Genomic DNA, 18986 nt, shown 5'->3' with positions numbered 1-18986 from the left:
ACCATAATTATGAATTTTTGAATCATTTTGTTTGTTGATGCTGTGTCCCTGCCATTTGTCTTCAACCTTGTCCTGTGTTGTCTTTAACCTCATGTGGTAGATACCACAATAAAGTCACTAACAAGCTATCATACTAACTAAGGTTAACTGTAAACATTTGTTTTGTTTTTATTTTCTACCAAACAGTCTTGCTAATGTGGGTGTTTGTTTAAAACCTCTATGATTGTGTAACTCGATGTTTTTCTTGCAACACCGGACTCGCTGACTTTTCAGGTTTTTGGCTATTAAGTTGGTAAGTTCAATGATACAACAGTCAATTGGAATAATGGCCATAAATATGAATATAAAACCAGAGTTATAGGACAATACAATTATCCACAGCATAGGTAAGTTTATACAAAACTTTTTCTTGATGTGTGTCATATACGAAGACATACAGTGTATGTGTGGCACTGGTATAGACTGTGAACTGAAATCAAACAAACTAATAGCAAAATCAGTGTATGACTTTCATCAGCTTCATCCAAACTTTATTTAGGCTTTCACAGAATAAGCTATACATGATGATACTAATGCTTCTTTTGTTTGATCATGAACACAGTTTGACATATTCAGTATCACAATCCATAGTATAAATGCATAATGTAGCGTGTAACTTCTCCTGAAGCTAATATCTTGTGTACAGCAAACAGGCTAACGGAAAACATTATAGGACAAAAACAAACAGACAAACAACAACTTTTCTCGGTATCTGCAATGTAACGAAGCCAGCTTTTTTATTTGTAAATGAGTATAAACGTGTAAAATGCTATGATTGTTCTGAAACTTGAGCAGTAGGAAACATTATAGTTGTGCAAAATCTTCAGACCCTGTCACAAAGAGACATGATTACTGAGCAGCTGATGAGTTGATGGCTTATATAATAATCAGTGGCTTGGTAGTTACTGCATATTTGATATATCATTGTGCATTTACATATCCTTCCTCTTGTTTCCCAGGCCCTATTCCTTTCTAATCTATGAGACCAATATTAACACATATGTGCAAACGTAAACACACATGTACAAACATCTAAGTTCCATCAATAAGTAACTCTATTCCGTGCAGAAATGCATACAAAGTACACAAACACCCAGACTTTAGGTAGAGGCAAACACACGCACACTTTCACGCACTCACACATTTGCATGCACAAATGCGCGCACATGCAACCTTGCACACATGCAAATACTCTGGGTTTTTTATTCCTCATTTTCTGTGCAGACATATTTTCAGATATCAACATCAACATTTCATTTGAAACAAGCAAACCAAGCTATCAAATGGCAAGAGTTGGCGTCAAGACACAGGAGGATGATATGAGCTGTGCTCCCAGTAATCCTCCCCTACATCTTCTCTTAGGCTTGCTTTGTAATAGATTCCCTCCTCAAAATAATACACATATATATATATGTATATGTATATATAGAAGACCCTCTGTCCTCAACCACCACAAATGATTTCCAGTGCCTTTCTTTTTTGTTTTGTCTCACAATAAGGTACAAAGACTTGATACTATTTGTTGTCTTTACATCACGTACAGCGGCTTTGGAGAAAAATCCATCTGCCACCTCTCACAAACTTGAAAACAAATGCAGAACAGATTGTGAAAAAAAAACGTCTGGAACAAAATACATCATAGAGGAGACTGCAGTGACCCTTCATTCATTATCAGACTTCTCGGAGAAGCCGCATCGGAGACCCAGGAATCTGTTTCTCAGTTCAAAAAGTGACATAGGCCAGTTCATGACACAAACCATGTCGAAACAATTTTCAACGTTGGCATTGCGGCCTCGGTGACAGTGATACAGCCAACAAGTCTTTCCGAGCATCACTGAGACACCAGTATCTTCCAGATATGTTCGTTTACTCAAGAAAAAGCTTGGCGTAGCCTTTCGTGTTGCAGCGATCCCTCCAGTTCTCTTTGCATCTTCTACAACGCATAGCAGCATAAATCCTTCATCACTTTGATCTTTGTCTATGGCTGGTGCTGCTGGCTGAGGCATTGTTTCAGTTTGTTTATTCATCCAGCAGGCGATTGGAGTTTAGGAGACAGAGCTGGTTGTGATGCTGGGGATAGTAGTGGTCCTGCTCTGGCCCTTTCTCCTCTTCCCCCCTCCTCCTCCTCCTCCTCCTCCTCCTCCTCGGCTGCCATCTTTGCTGCCTCGTCCTCTCTCCCTCCTGTTTGTATCGTCTTGTCGATCTCCCTTGCTCTTCCTCTCTGTAATGAGAATTTGCAGAAAAAAAACATAAATGATTAACTTCATACGGTTTTTCAAATAAACTCCAGTGAGATATCTGTCATCATCGGATGTTGTATGTAAGAAGTGTCTCCGCTCGGCTAAACAAATTCAAAAACATGGATTCCTGAGGGATGAGAGCGCACGATAAGAGCGATGTGTGTTGGATCAGGACCTTGGGGTTGGGGTCGTGTGGTTGTTTAAAATATGAGCAAAACAAGTGTAACCCACGCACGTCCAGTACAGAATGTTTAATCGATGCTAACATGATGCTATGTTTAGCCACGCTGGCAGGATATGTACACAGCAAACACGCGGTTGACAAATACAAGCGGTCGACAAATAATAATCAAACCTACTAGCACAAAATAATACATCCAAACATTTGGAAGCCAATTTATTTTAGCCATGTTTGTCTGTTTACCACTCTGGTCTGAAGTGAAATATCCCAACAACTGTTGGATCAATTACTGTGACTTTTCGCACGGACACTCATGGTCCCCAGAGGCTGAATTATAATCGCTTTGTATTTGTTATAACTTTGATGATCCTTTAGCCTCTCTTCTAGTGGCATTATCAGGTCACAGCTTTCATGTCTCCAATACTTTAGGAGCACATAGCTGAAATAATAACATTCACAACAGACTGCACTGTACATTGTTTAGAGCTAACTGCAGAATGTTTCCATGCTGATACAACACATGTGTACTATATGGTATATATATATATTTAACATTAGACATGCTAGGTCACAGTGAGCATGTTAGCATTTAGTTCAAAGCACTGCTGTGCCTAACTACAGCCTCACAGAGCCACTGAGACACGTGCAAGACAAGCTCCCTCATCTCCTCCCTGCTAAATCGTTTGTTTTAGGATTCACACCTGTCACAGATTGAAGAGTATAATTGCGCTCTAAGTACAAACATCTATCACTGTGTGGTTAATGTCCACACCTAACATTCAAGAGAGGAAAACGCTTAGCTATTCTGCCTATTTATAAATGCAGCACATGCATAGACTTTGAGAGCACTCAGGAAAGTCAAGTGACACCATTTTCTGTAACATAAATCACTTTAAAATCACTTTTGGCATAATGAGTTAAACATTGTCAGGGGCCCAATAATGGCCCATCAGGACGTGAAGAGCTGTCACAAAGTGGAAATGGACATTGTGTCTAGTGTCAGATGGCTATTGTTTAAGCAGCGCGCAAAGTATTGGGTTTTGTATATCTGAAGGGGTGTAGTTATGCAGAGGATGTTTGTTATGAACTTGCGCGTTCTGCACATCCTGGAAACCGACAGAACACGTGCCAAGGGCTGGACAGTGTTCACTACACAGTTGACAACAGCAGGCTTATGGCGCCACCATGTTTGTCTACTGCTATGCAGTAATAACTTTAGGTCTGTGTTTATTTACCAAACACACATTTTTAAACTTGTCGGACAAACAGTTTTGATTCTTTGATTTAAGGGCAGCGCCAAAATAAAAATAAAAAATACAAAGTTACAACAGGCCTATTTCTCAAATTTCACCAAAAACAAATTTCTACGCAGCCGGTAAAAATCATTATACGGTGATGAAGTAGAACTTATGTAGTTGAATGTGGACATACCTAACTCAATAACATTGTTTCACCGCAGGCCCATGCAGAGTCACAATTGCTTTGCTCTCAAACGCAAACTAGGAGGCTCAGTCCCACACAGTAGTGCATAAACAGGAAAAAGAGCCGTTAGAGCCAAAATCGTGAAAACATTTCTGCTGACATTTGGGTTTTTTCTCTCGCTAAAATCATACGATTTTATGTCCGGCATCTTCATCGTTTATGTATTAATCTTCAATAAATAAACATAATTCTGAGCTTTTATGGGCACTGTTCAAACAAGCACTTAATATTGAGCACTAATAGTTTCGCTGTATATGAATGGGAGACGAGAGTGAGCCCTGAGTGAGGTAAAGGGTCCTTACACACACTCGGCAGCCTCTGAGTTGATGTGCTAACGGTGTAAGGACTTAATTACTCCTCTAACAAATCACAAATGGAGCCAAGAGAGGGGGACTCCATCAGTTTATGACAGCCCTGATTGTACCTCCTCTCCATCCAAGCTAAACAGTTTTGCCTGACAAATGCAATAACACATCCAGAAAATTCTGTTTTCGCGTGAGACCCTTTTGTGGAGCTTCGGGAAAAGGGGAAGAAGTTTGCAGCCAAATCAACACAAAGCGTGAGATCTGCAGACCACTAAATCACTAATGTTATACAAGGTCTGCCCCCTGTGTTTTATATAGCCAGCACTGCCAACTCCCACAGATGACTCCACAGCTGCGCTCTTTTTCGCTCTGAGTTTACCCACATGAACTGGTTCACCGGAGTCATGGTACTATCACCCATGAATTACCTCACAGAGGAAAATTTGTTCCTGTGCATCTAGGCAACTGGCGTGTGTCTTATTTTCATACCAAAGTATTTAGCAGCAAAATAGAGGGAAAAAACTGTGTTAAAAGTCTCCTTAGCATCGACAGCCAACCATTTAAAAAAACACAAAGCTGCTATGTCTCCTCTCTCGTCAGGTGACACCTCACATATCCTGTTGCCTGTCTGATATGTTCTACCTTTGCTCCACGTTTAGAGATTTGGCCGTCTACATAGAAGTTTTTACAGGGCAGTTTATAATATTTCACCGTTAATTATTCTTCGGAACCCAAGACCGACATTCTTTCCAGGATGCATGGCGTCAGACTCTTTGCTACTCATTTCTCAAATGATGCTGTCACTGGCCTGTCCAAAGAAGAGCCCACTCCTCGCTGAGCAATTATACAATCCACGCCAGCCTCCTTCCCTCTAGACAGGACCACACATCTATATGGGACAGTGTCGGATCATGTTCTCTCTCTTAAGACTCACAGGCCTAAAGAAACGCTTCCAAAGTGGAGGATAGTGCTTGCTTGAATATGCAAGCCTCCTCCGTGTTTACTCACATATATCAAGGCATATCATCTGTTACGTGTTGCAACAACTGTACAGTTGCCAACACTGTGCAAATATTGTTACACAATGTTGCTGCTTTGCCCGAAATCCCCTAAGCGTGCCACCATCCAATAAAGGCTTTAAATACTACTCGTTTACAGCTCTCTCAGTCCTTGTTAATGAGTAGAAGCTTCCAACTTTGGTTAACATTGGCACAATTTGCAATATGGTGACATTTAGAGACAGAGACATTTGCTAATGACACTTCATTAGCTATAATTATTTTTGCAGTTCAAGAGAACAAACTTAAAAAGCTTCAATTAACTGTTAAACAATAGCTCCGTCTTATCTCTGTGCTTCATAAGGTTTATCATCCCAGCACAACTGCTGGTAAATATTTGATATATTTTGTTTAAAAGCAAATAAATGGGATGATTGCTGTTTTCTTGGCACTCCAAAAAACTCTGGACCAATTGGCCAAAATCCATCATGTATTAGTCTTAGCCGCAAATGAGGCCAAGAGCATCTAATAAGCTGTAATAAAAGCCGATAATGGCCAATGACTGGTATAAGAATGACTGTTAACCTGCTGGAAAAGCAAGCTGCTGCGTGGATGATAAGAGCCCTAGCAAACATGCCATGGCCGTGTAAACCTCACGCTTCAACGGTCTTCGGAACAAATAGCTCTTTTCTAGCTATGATCCTTGTCCAGCTTTGCAGTGCGTAATGCCTTCATCTGCTTGGCTCAAAAGATGGAGTTTATTGTTTACATGCTGAAAAGTCAAGAGATTCTGTATCCTTCTGTGAGCTCGGCCAAACCAAGCCCAATCAACACGCTGCGGGTCACAGACACACTGGCGGGAATGCAGACCTTTGGAGGTTGAGTAATGCTTCCATCTGTCATCATATTAACTGGTGGACGCTTTTCATGAAGCGCACACAACTTTACTGCTTGTTCATTCGTGAGTATTGTCCACTGATGAAAACTATTATTAGCTATTAGTTTTTTTATTGAAAAATTCCCTAGCATAATGTAATTTCCTCCACAGTGTATCAGATGTCTGTGCTTTTCCGCGTGTGTTAATGTGTTTACCTCTCACACAGGGCGTCTTGGTCACAACGCACTTCCTTCTCTCTGTCTCTGGAGCACAGGCCTGTGAGGGTATGTATGCTGGCGAGGTGTCTGGGCTGTGGATCTGCGGCACGGGCAAGCGTACCCGAGACTGCGAGCCTTTCTTAAATCCACATGTTTTGTTCTTCTTCATACAGGAACCCCATTGGCTCCACTCGCCCAGTTCGCACTCGGCAGCACGCTGGCCTGGAGGAGGGGGGGTGGGGGGGGTCAAGAAAATGTGACAAAGACTTAAGGTACCGAGTAAGTCCAACATCTCACATTTGTTTCGAAGCATACATGTATATGTCTGCTTTTAAGAGCTCAGCCGTTTCAGCACTGAAGAATGAGATTGAGTCATTTTTAAAATTCCAGAGACATATGATATTTATTTTGTGTATTTGACTAGAAAACATGAACCAAACTATGAACCTGGAGATTTACCAAACCATATGATTGATTGATTGATTGATTGATTTATATATTTATTTTGTCCATGGATGTCTTCCAACAAAACTCATTTCAACATTCTCACATGTACAATCCATAAAACCATGATGAAAAGGAGGCAGGGTGAAGAATATCTTATATTTCCTGCCCCCTCAAAACAAAACAAACAAAAAAAACACTCAACATGTCAACTCATGTCAGTGCATGACGATAATAAATGAAACAAAATAGAAACCAAAACATCAATCTGAAACTGATTCCAAAACAAAGCAAACCATGATCACAACCATCAATATAGAAATCATCAATTCATATAAGTGCTCATACAAATTCATTGTTTTCTCTTTTATTTGCTGTTTGAGTATAAGGTTATAGTTTACTGTGTCACGCTTGGTGAACCAGCAGCAGGGAAAAGTTCCAACAACTGTTGCCACATAGTCAGTTCAAGGCTCCGGCTGTTTGCCACAATGAGCCAAGACTTCTGGGTTTCACTGTTATTGTTGTCGTTTCTAACTTCAATCAATTATTGTCAATAACAACATCAAAAATGAAAAGAAAAGAATAGGAAGTAAATGCAAAGAATAACAGATCTTTTTATCAAGAGTTCACTTTCCCCAGACAGGACAATATAATATCATTGGCTGCTCAGGTGAATTGAGTGAAAATATGAGCTAACACCTATGAGCTGCTGCTGATTAAGTGAATGCCATTGAAATAATAGTGACAGTTTTTTTTTTAGAAGAGCTTAGCAAGAGCCAGAAGTTTGAAATAAACAGTTCAGGTTAAAGGTGAAAGGTCACTCACCGACACACTCCATGGTCTCGTTGGCGGTGCGCTGGTCTGGAGGGCAGCTGACATAACATCGCCCACTGTGTGAATACAAGCCCTCCTTACATTTTGTGCAAAAATTGCGATTGAAACACGCTTCACAATTGTCTATTTTACATTCTGCAAGACACAGGGGAGACAAAAAGACATGATCAAATGAAAGGATCAAATCAGTTCAAGTCACATTTAGTCTTTATGAATAGCAAATAGTTCTCAGGACAGTGAGGACAAGAGGGATTGTATTTCGTCTGAGAGATTTATTAGTGATTAAACAACACGGGGTCTATTTAGGGGGAGTAACGCTGTTCCCTTAAAAACACATGCACCGCAGGCCTTTTTTTTTTTTCTTTGGAAAAGCGGGTGTGAATGAGTACAGCCAGGCGCGTATTGCTCAAGTGCATTTCTCAAGAGTGGTAAGAGTTCTCCACACCTCAAACTCATTAAAATCTTGAACTCTCCAGTCAAACAAAACAACTTCTTGAAATTTTGATTAGAACATAGCGGGATAAAAAACAGGCCTCTTAAAAGGCTCCAAAAAGATTTGGTCTCATTGTTAAGGGCACTTCATTAACCGCAAAGACAGAAGGGAAATCTTTTAATACCTATCAATATTTCTGTACAGGTAATGTAATTTGATGTAGCTATATTCATGTGTTAAACATTCAAGAATGTTTTAGTCTGCAGCTGGTCCGATGCCAAGATCAGAAATGTTCTATAAGCCTGAATCCTCACTGGGATGGTAATGTTTTGCCTCGTAGATTACTATTTTTAAAAAATCAGACAGCTAAATTTGACAGTACTGACGTTTGTAGCCCTGTAATGTAAGAAACATGTTGCTAACAAGACTTTCTGGGGTGACATGTATGAAGTCAGATGATGGGATAATAACCTAGGTTAGCCACTGAGGGCCTCCGAAAAGAATTTGCTGAGGAAAACCATCCTTCTCTGGAACAAACTAGGCCAGTAAAAGAATGCTGCAACACATGGGAGATTAATTTGTTACTCCATTATCCATATTTTCATATTCATATTAAAATCACAGAAATAATTCCAATAGAATCCATACTGTTCATTTAGAATGGGATACAAATGGTGTTGTCTACCTCCTGTAAGCGCTTACAACACAGGGCTCCAACAATAAAATGCCTTACTATCAGTACACTGTAACAGCTGGAGCACAACGTTGCAGCTCCTGTTTTCAGACTATAAATCTTAGATATCAAAATCTGAAAATATTGCACCATCCTAACCAGAGTTTTAAACCGTATCTGCTTTTACGTCATGTACAAAAAACATCATTCTGCACATCTGACAGATAGTGTGTGAAAAACATCTTGAAAGAGAAGAATAGCCCACATTTTTCCTCCTGCAGCAGAAAATACATACAGGCTGGTAAACATCTGACGCAATTGTACACCTAGGCCTACTACTAAATTGAATCCATGAATGCCATTAAACTTAAGGTTAATGGTTTCCTTTAATTATGGAGGTAATAAACATTTTACTGGGCAAAGAGCATGATCAGTAGTCGTTTTAAACCCGCTCACATTCATATAAACCTTTTGTGTAGTTACTTCAGAGACTATACAGTATATATCACAGCCTGTATATGATATAGTTAGACATAGTGTATGAGAATAAAAAATGTGTAAAAGTGAAAGCATAACAAACATGGATTGTGGTCTGGCATGAATTTCGCACATGAGGGCCAAATAAAATAAAAAAAACACAGAGATCCTCTGAAAAACAGACAAACAACAATGCATTAGAAATGTTTTTGTTGGGATTTTGTTCCAATCCTGTTTTCTGCCCACACGTAAGGGGAAACCAACAACAGACAGAGGTGCTGGAACGTCTTGGCAAAAAAGTACAGGGCCAGTGCCACAACAACCAACTCAGTTCCTTAAGTGTGACCACCCTTTCACCCACCTTCGAAATGAGCAAAAACCGCATGTAAATTAACTACAGATCAATTCAATTTAAAAAATAAATAAAATCCCTGGCTTTCCTCCTGCTCAGAAAATACTTGGTGGCTATTTTTGCTCCCCTTTTACAGGGATAAGTAGGTACAACAGAAGGATTGCATCAAAAGGTCACTTATATATACTTATTTTAAGACACTTGTGTTTTTGATTGAGCATTTCATTATGAGGGGATCATCTTATTCACTCACTCATACATGAGAAATAGTTTCACAGATTGATTAAAAAAGATGAGGCGTAATGAAATGGCATAGCAAAATAACTGGTGTAGCAAATGGTTAGCAGTTAGCAATTCTGAAACGCTTGTTGTCAAAATCACTTTTTGTCATAATCAGTGAATATTTAATCACAATCCGCTACCTGTACTGTGTGTAAGATGAAAAAAGGCTTAGGCTCTGTAAACTCCTATGTAAACCAAGGGTATGTAAACAAAGGGGGCCCACACTCGCTAGCAACATGCCTGTTTACAGAGCCAAGGCTATTCACACTGGATTTGTTTTTCCCCCCAGTGAACTGACAGGTAGTGGATCGTGAGCAAATATTCACAGATTTTGACAGATCATTTTCACTTCTGCTGGCTTGACTTGACATCAGCTGTGTGTATTGTAACACAGTGGGCTGTAGCTAATGAGTTGCCAACTCTAGCCTGCAGATCAGTAAATCTCATGTGCCCAATGATATACTCTTGGTGCACAGGGACACTTGCGATGTCCCTTGGTCAAGAGTCTGCAACACAAAGCAAAACTTACGGGTGCATCTGTTGTTGCCCTCTGGGTTCCTCATGCCAAAGTATCCCACGGGGCAGGAGGCCAGGCACACGCCTATCTGACGGATGTCATTGCGCTCCAGGAAGATGAAGAGCTTGGGCTTACATTTAATGCAGCCGTTATACTCCGAACATCGTTCACAGCCTTTGGGGCAAGATGGTGGCCCCTCAGTACTAACTTTGAAAACACAAAGAGAGAGAAAGCACCAGTCAGGTTGAGGTATAGGCAACAGGACAGCATGGTGAAGGCTATCATCACAGACTGTAAAAGACAAATTGTTTCCAGCCAGATAAGAATTTTAATGAGGAAATAAAAAGGGCATTTGTCAACATTCAGCCTTAGAGAACAACATCAGGGAACCTTAATATTTTGCTGTCATCTCCACAGATCCAGCCATAAAGCTGCCAGTACTTTATCACTCCAGCAAGCGGTGGGTTTATGCTTGCAGCTTAATCTAACCGGGGGCCAAGCCAAACATCTTTGTTTGAACAGTAAGTCACTGTTTACTTCAAACTGCTTGCCGGAGATCCTTAACAGATTTTCATTTCGAGGAACCCGGGTAATTGGGGCTGACAGTCAAAATCAGTCAACTTACACACCACAGGCTTCCAATGGGGTCACTCACACAATAGTAATAGTGATGAAGTTGGCAAACAAATAGTGATGAAGTTGGCAAACAAAGCACCGTCAGTGTTTTTCTATTGTGGTAGCAAAAGCAAGTATCCCCTGTCTTAGGTCAATGCACGGCAGTGCATTGACACTTCCATTCTTTGTAAACCCAGACATAAATCCAATGCCCCCAATATTTAAAAGAGTAAAATGCACAAACCGCATATCTTAACCATTTATAGGAAAAGTGTGTCAAAGTGGACATCCTTTTTTTCCAATGTTAGGAGGCAAAACCAAAGTTGTCTGAGTTGATTCATAGTCCTGTACTGTATCAGCCCTAAATATATATTCTCTTGCACAGCAATACATCTGCCGTCCTGCCCCCCGGTGATAATTCAGATTGTAAAAGCGTTAAAAGGGTTCTCCCCTGAACAGATTACACCATGTGTGTGAGTCACGGTAACGTCAAATAGAGCAATTACAGCCGTGTCTTATTGCTCACTATCACTAAATATGAAATAAAGCAAAACTGGACCTGGGCAGTAATCGTAGCAGAGGGGGAGGGGGGGTGAATGCAAGAATGTGGTGGTGTAAACTGTTTGTGACGTGTGCTGTCTGAAGCACGATGAGCAATATGAGTTTCTCTCCGTTCTGATGGTTTCAATTTGATCCTTGCATAACACTGAATATTTCTTCTTTTCGAAGGGGAGAAAAAACAAGTCCCTCGGTTATCAACTATTTTCCTATACCTGGAGGGGATGGTTAAAGAAAAGACTGACTCTGATGACATTGTCAATGTACAAGCTGTATATCAGAGGTGTAAACTGCAGACTCTTTCCATTCCTGGCTATATAGGAACAGCCTCAAATGACTGGGACACTGTAGAGGGCACTCCTGTGTGTATGGCGAGTGACCTAAATCCTTCTGTCCTCATTTCAATGGCTATGACAATCTGTGACAGCATATATGATCACTGTGACTTGTGAGTTTACACATTGTAAAAAATATTTTATTTTTATGACACAAACAATAGTCGAAAAAAAATGTTTCCTTTCCAGTACTGTTGCCAGTCATGGTTTTATATGAATTCTGGTTCACAGAGGTTGTAAGGTTGAGGCTGGCTTTGGCTGAAAGCTTCTTGTGTGTAAAGGAAGAATTATTTCAAAGCTGACAGTAACACCAGCGCCGAGGCTCTGAGGTCAGAGTGGTTTGCATGAGGTCAGAGAAATGCTTACAACAACATTGGCGGCACGGTCCAATTGAGAGCCTAGAACTGTCAGGTACTCATTCCAATGATGTGCCCACCGAGCCAGACACAACACAAGCGACGGCTTTGAGGGCCAGCCATCCAAACCCTACTTTTAAACAACCCTAATACCCATAAAAGTTTTACATAAACTAAGAGTAGCATAATCGTATAAGGAGGAAGAAAGAAAGAGCCAATCGAGGGGAAACGACCAGGCTAACACAACCTGCCCTAGGAAAAATAAATAAGAAATGATGAGAAAATAAACAACATGTTATCATAACTTTGCCTGTTAAATGTTTATAAGACCAATCCATGATCTCATACCCCAGAAACGAAAGGCAGCAGTGCTGAAAGGGGGGGAGGAAAAGAAAGAAAGAAAGAGATTAAAAAAACTAAAAGGAGAACGAGAGAGAGAACACTCACCCCGTCTCTGCCTTCTCGCCTTGGAGGGCTTCGAGGAATCGCTGTGAACCATGGAGCTGAGGAAGACCATTGCCAGTGCCACCAGTCTCAGCTGCATAGTCCCTGTTGCCTTGACGGCCGCGCAGGGTCCCCCCCTGCGAGCAGTTGGATCAGGTGGGGGGGCCCTTTCCTCTGTGGGACAGGTGGATCTCTCTGCTGCTACTGCTGCTGCTGCTGCTGCTGCTGGGACAGAAGAGCCCTCCTCTCTCTCTCTCTCTGCAATGGCACTGCTCTCTTTCTCTGTCTCTCTCTCCCTTTCCCACCCTCTGTCACTCTGGATCGTTCACTCGTCTTTTAGAGGCTGCTGCGTCCGCAAGTCTGTGTAGTGCAGGGTGATGCTACGGTTGCAAGTCCAAACATGCCCGAGGCACAACAAGCCATCACTGGTGGTTTGCACTGGGCAAAGGGAGTAGACAGACCGGTGGGTTGTAAGGGTGGAGGAGGGGTTGAGGGGGCTGCGTAGTAGAGGATGAGAGAGTTGGGAGAGGAGTTTGTGCCGAACTCCTCTGGTGGTTCAACCCATGAAGCTCAAGGGTGGGCTGGCAAGAGAAGCATCCACTGTTTGTGGATGGTTTGCTGTAAGTGGCTATTAATGATGCTCAAAAATAAGGGCTTGCAGATTGAAAAAAGATGGATGAAAGTTCTTGACTATGTGTGACAATGCAGCTGCTTGTACCAGGACCTGTAGAGAGAGAGAGAGAAAAAGGGATGTAGAAAAGACAAAAAAGATAGGAAACAGATTTAGGAGAGGAGCTGTTACATGTAGAAATAAACTAACATTAAAGTATAAGCCAATATGCCTTTTTTTTAGATAGGTATTGGAGAGAAAGAGTTGAAGTGGGGCAAAGAGGGGACGACATGCAGAGAACTGAGCCGGGCAGGATTCGAACCCGGGTCTGCTGCGTGGCCTGGGCGGCGCTCTGACCACTGCGCAACGAGAAAACAAAATATGCCTTTTATCCAATATAACTTTGTTTCTTCTTCTAAGAGTAACATGAGAAGCCCAATACCTTGCTTAGCAAAAGGACCGGAAACAAGGGAACAGCTAGATTGGCTCTGTCAAAAAGTGACACCAACCAACGTCCTGCTTGTTTAATTAGTTCAAAACTGAGGGGTAAAATACAACAAGGTTTACATCTCTCTGCAATAGTTTCCTAGTATGACTGTGGTTACGATAAGACCCCAGTCTTGTCCTAACTGTGCCTGGCCAAGAAATAGTGCAAGACATAGAAAACTGAGCTTAACATTTGGCTAAACTAAGCTAACCAGTTGTTGGACATAGCTTCATGTCTTCTCAAGTAACTCAGCAATTTGCCAACATCTCATAAATTCTTCTTTCAAGTTAGGCTACTTACAAAATAACATCAGTGTGCTTTAGGGACATCTACACACTCGGTTACATTAGTAACTTTTAAATTGAAGAACTAAACTCTCGACTTCGTAATTCAAATGATCAGTCTTGGAACAAGGAAACTTAAACCACAAACACTTTGGGGTCATGGCATTTCAAGCTGTATTTGGACTTGAATGATGAATTGTGCATGTTCATCCTATGAAAATACAGAGACGTCAACTCTCTCGCTCTCTCTCTCTCTCTCTTGGAAATGCAACACACTCGGACTAAAGGCTTTTGTCATATTTGGTGCTGAGATCTTTTTGAGATAGTGTCATACGCTGCCTGTATTTACAGCTCTTGTGTGAAGAGGACACACAGAACATGTTAGGATCTGAGCAATGGGAGGTCCTCCCTCGCAGCTCAATAAAGAAAAATAGGACCATATTTGGCCGTTGAGTTGGTTGTGGCTCTGAATCACACTTAAGGACAATGCCATTTGGTGCGTCTAAACATTCCAGCAGGCAACATTACATTCTTTGTTAAAGTATAATTAAAAAAGGACAAAATGATTACAGATTTCACCACATTCCTTTTAGGTGAACTGACTGAAATCGATAATTGTGAAACATTAATGTTACTTGATTCCTTGAACTAAATGGAATTTTTCTAAGGCCACTAGTAAAGAGGGCCATCTGTTGAAACCTGTTGTACCTAAATGAGCAGAGAAAATAGCAAACACACACAATTACAAATAATCTTGTGTTCCTGAAGATGCATATTATAAAAAGGAAACATTTTAAAAAGAAAGACAAAAATGTTTACTTTCAATATATAATCATTCAATAGCTTTACACCTAACAGAGGACATGGATAATTGTATCCTCAATTGGGAATATACCTTCCCTTTTCCCCACCAGTACGTTTATTTACTTTTTAACACGTAATGACTTGGAATGTCACTGACACCTCTGGGCTAAATTCATATTTACGGGAAAGAGCCAAAAGAGTGGCGCGGCCAGTTGTTCTGCAGCACCTGTTGGTTACTTGAGAGAGTGATGATCGGAGAATGGGACATGCTAAGTGTCTGGATCACTCAGAACACAACCTTTCCAGCAGTACTGAGTAACTCAAGACATGTGCCAGAGACTCTTTCATAACCCAGCACTCCCACGCCTCTGTGCAAACCTGCCAAAAGCCCACCTCAGCTCATCCATATCTGCTCGCTCGCACACCATGGAGATAAGAGAGAGGATCAGGCTGTTACTGAGAAAAACTGATTGTTGCATGGGGCACTTTGAGAAAAAAGACCATGCTCAGTAGATGGGTTACGGTACAATACGATACGATACGATACAACTTTATTGTAAAAGCAGATCTGAAATGTGGCTGTGATGCAAGACAAATTTCAGATAGATAGATAGATAGATAGATAGATAGATAGATAGATAGATAGATAGATAGATAGATAGATAGATAGATAGATAGATAGATAGATAGATAGATAGATAGATAGATAGATAGATAGATAGATAGATAGATAGATAGATAGATAGATAGATAGATAGATAGATAGATATCCAGTAGCTCACAAAGTCAGTCAACAGACATTATGAAAATTGACAAACAACAAAATGGACAAACAGTCAGTCAAACATGCAATGAAGTTGTGTTGTATTGTATCGTATCGTAACTCATTTACATAGCAATGGTCTTTTATCCAACATGCCCCATCACATGCAGTTATCTCACCAGGGAGCTGTGGCACTACGGTGGCACCTTTTGTGTTTTAAAGGTTCACTGTCTCAGCTCCCCCATCCATTTAAACTGCCTTTCCTCCCCACCAGGCACATTCAGCTGAGCCGCAATGAAACCAAGCCTATAGCTCATCAAATAGTCAGGAGATTAAATTGCCTCCTTTGTAAGTCCTAAGTTTGATCCATCAATTATTCAAGCAACTGAAAGGGAGCTCCCACTCTGGGAATTTATTGAACCCGAGAAGGTGCCACAAACTCTGAGCTCAGAGTTACAAATGCAACCTGTCGATGAACTTTGCGTCAGTGACTGAACCTACAGGCTTTTTGACACATAGAGCCCAACAAATAGCATCGCTGTGTTTGACGTGTGCCAAAAGGCCTCAGTCACACACACAACTGAGAAATTAAGATAGAACGGTTTAACAATTAGCATTTGAAATATACAAGCAGTCTAAAACGCAAGGCAGAAAAAGAGGATAGAACATGCACATAGGCTACCAAATGAAATAACACAAATGCTGGAGCCAACCATTCACTGTTGCGTGGCCACATGTGGCCTCACGTTAACCTCAAACACTTTTCTTTTCAAGATGAAATTATTGTGAAGTGGCATCTGACACATGGACTCCAAAAGTGGAATTATGGTATTGGGTACAGTCTGTCTTTTAAAGGAGCACATGATGCTCCATGAAGTCTGTGCAGTGAACAAAGCAACAGGAATTTGTGTGTAATTTCGCCCAGTCGCAGTGAGCATTCATTCTCAATTTATTTTGATATTCATAAAATCCCTGATTTTCTACATTCAAGCCCTAAGCTCTAGTGGTGCTTGCCAACCCAGCTCACAATAAAAACAGACGTGGAAGAAGAATATGAAGAGATGACGCAACAGAACAGAGGAAATAGGGAAATGAGGTGCTGACTGAAACTATGGTAAGAAAAACAGAGCCCGAGTCATCGTCATGCTTATGCACGCACTCTTGCTCTCAACACCTTTTAATCTACATCTGTAGATGATAAGTAGCCCTGTCCAGCTAAGATATCTGCAGAGTGTGGAGAAACACCTGGCTGCACCGCCAGCAGCAGCACCCACAGAAGCCTCCACCATTTTTTCGATAATCACTTCCCCTGCTCTGCGGCTTAAAGAGTTTGGGCATGTGAGAGGTCAAATGTGCAGCAGTTAAAAACACACTCAACATTTACAGCAGAGGGGAGCATCATCGGCCTCTCTGCCTCCCTGCTCCTTGCTCTTTTCTTTTGAAGTTTTCAAGCGTGCGCAGCTCGCAGCAGTCAAGAGGGTTGATCTTGTACAGCTCAGTTGAGCACAGATCAGCTTTGTCTCGCAGGCTCGCACACCAAGCTGGATTACAGCTGTTTGCTTTGCGCCGCTCTTCGGGGAGTAGGGAAATCAAGTGCAGATCACCACCTGTCCCCAGTCCAGCATCTCTGCCGTCACGTCACTGACCTGTTGTTTTTCTAAATCCCCCCTCCCCCCTGCCTGTCACTTTGAAGCTTGGGAAGCAACTCCAGAGGATAACAAGGAGCCAGTCTGCGTGTGTGTCTGTGTGTGTGTGCGTGTGTGTGTGCGTGTGCACGCGCGTGTACGCGTGCTGTTGAATGTAATCTTAGTGAGGGAAATAATAGTGTGTAGAATTTGTCCCACTCTTAAGTGCAGTTAGCCAGTATAAATAACTATCAATATATGATGTGCCAAAATTAATTCTCAATATTATTTAACACATTTTGTTAAAAACAATTACATTTGAAAATGTTTTACAGGAAAAAGTTACATCAGAACCCAAAGGTTACTCAAAATAGAGCTCTTGGAGTCTCAAGTTTAAAACTTTCAAATGGGACAATGTTGAAGAGACTTCACAATAAATATAGAATAATTATTATAATAATAAGCAATTAACAAATGATAAATTAACGTTTGATATTAGTTTACAGTAAAAAATAGTCTAACTTTTACAGAGAAAAATGTCACGATTAGTTTAAACAAAGTTCAACCCGAATTAAGACAGTTATTCAGAGAAAACCATTCAAGATTTTACCATTTAAAATCAGTTTATCCAATACAATGTGAAATAAAAATTCAACCCACCTGTACATCGAGGTGAAGAAAAATAACGCTGTTCATTGAGCGGTTGGGACTCAATTTCCTTTTTTATAAGGGAAAATCCGTTACTTGTTTGGTCACAAAGAACTCCTCCTACAGGATACCCCCATGCAACTTTTCTCTGTCATCATTTTAAAAAGACATGATTTAATTTCTTTCAGATTTGTCACAATTTCGAGGCAACTTCCTGGCAGGCTGTAAAATGATGCAAAAGACAGAAACTGTGCAATGGATTAAAACATATTAAATTCCTCCAGTAAAAATACTATATGCATAAAAAACACATAGGCCTATGCGTAAAAATATAAAAAATAAAAAACATTCGGCACTAAAATTACGTTTTTATTTCGCCTCCTTCAGTCAGGACGCGTTTTTGCACTGATGCTCCTGCGTGTTGCGTTTTTATAAATCCACTTTGGAGCGCCGAACTTCATCCAACTCCGGCAACTAGAGTTACAAAGCCGTGATATTTGCATCCAAAACCTCAGCTCTGCCAGCGGGCATTACAGGCCCCACCCCTCCGATTCTCACTGAGAGATGAAAAACCTGCGGTGGACTTGTGTGAGTGCTGCTGCTAAACAACTAATATTCTATTCAATATAACCTGTATTTTATCTGATTAAGATGTGTGTGTGTGTGTGTGTGTGTGTGTGTGTGTGTGTGTGTGTGTGTGTGTGTGTGTGTGTGTGTGTGTCTCTCTCTCTCTCTCTCTCTCTCTCTCTCTCTCTCTCTCTCTCTCTCTCTCTCTCTCTCTCTCTCTCTATTGGGCCTTAATTTAGGAGAGAAAGCTAAGATATAACACATACTCCAAATGGAAAAAATGGTTTCCTTAGCATTTCATGATGTCATGCTGGACAAACACAGATGAGCCTTTGAATGACGATCAGCACCTGTAGGTTCCATTTCATGTCATTGGCAAATGGACAATGACATGAAACAATGTCCATACACAATGTGTTACATTAACACACACCCTTGTGTTCAAAAACTGAGATCATTTGCACATTCCTGTACTACTTAGCTCTTTATCTTAAATCACTTTTTGTTTATATTATTTTATATGCCGTATTTTTACTGT

At 40.9% G+C, this 18986-nt stretch overlaps 1 protein-coding gene across 1 annotated transcript; it reads right to left on the bottom strand.

Annotated features, from left to right (window-relative positions):
- Positions 1 to 543: 543 nt before the first annotated feature.
- Positions 544 to 18106, bottom strand: rspo1 (R-spondin 1). Its single transcript, XM_080038905.1, has 6 exons — positions 17894 to 18106; positions 12664 to 13384; positions 10365 to 10559; positions 7610 to 7753; positions 6338 to 6562; positions 544 to 2260 (listed from the first exon to the last, which is right to left on the bottom strand). The coding sequence occupies exons 2-6, from the start codon at positions 12758 to 12760 to the stop codon at positions 2085 to 2087; spliced, it is 837 nt and encodes a 278-aa protein (XP_079895031.1). The 5' UTR covers positions 12761 to 13384; positions 17894 to 18106; the 3' UTR covers positions 544 to 2084.
- Positions 18107 to 18986: the final 880 nt, after the last annotated feature.

Source organism: Ammodytes marinus, assembly GCF_949987685.1.
Source record: "Ammodytes marinus genome assembly, chromosome: 13".
In the NCBI taxonomy this organism is placed as follows: Eukaryota; Metazoa; Chordata; class Actinopteri; order Uranoscopiformes; family Ammodytidae; genus Ammodytes; species Ammodytes marinus.
This window is presented reverse-complemented; position numbering and strand designations above follow the sequence as displayed.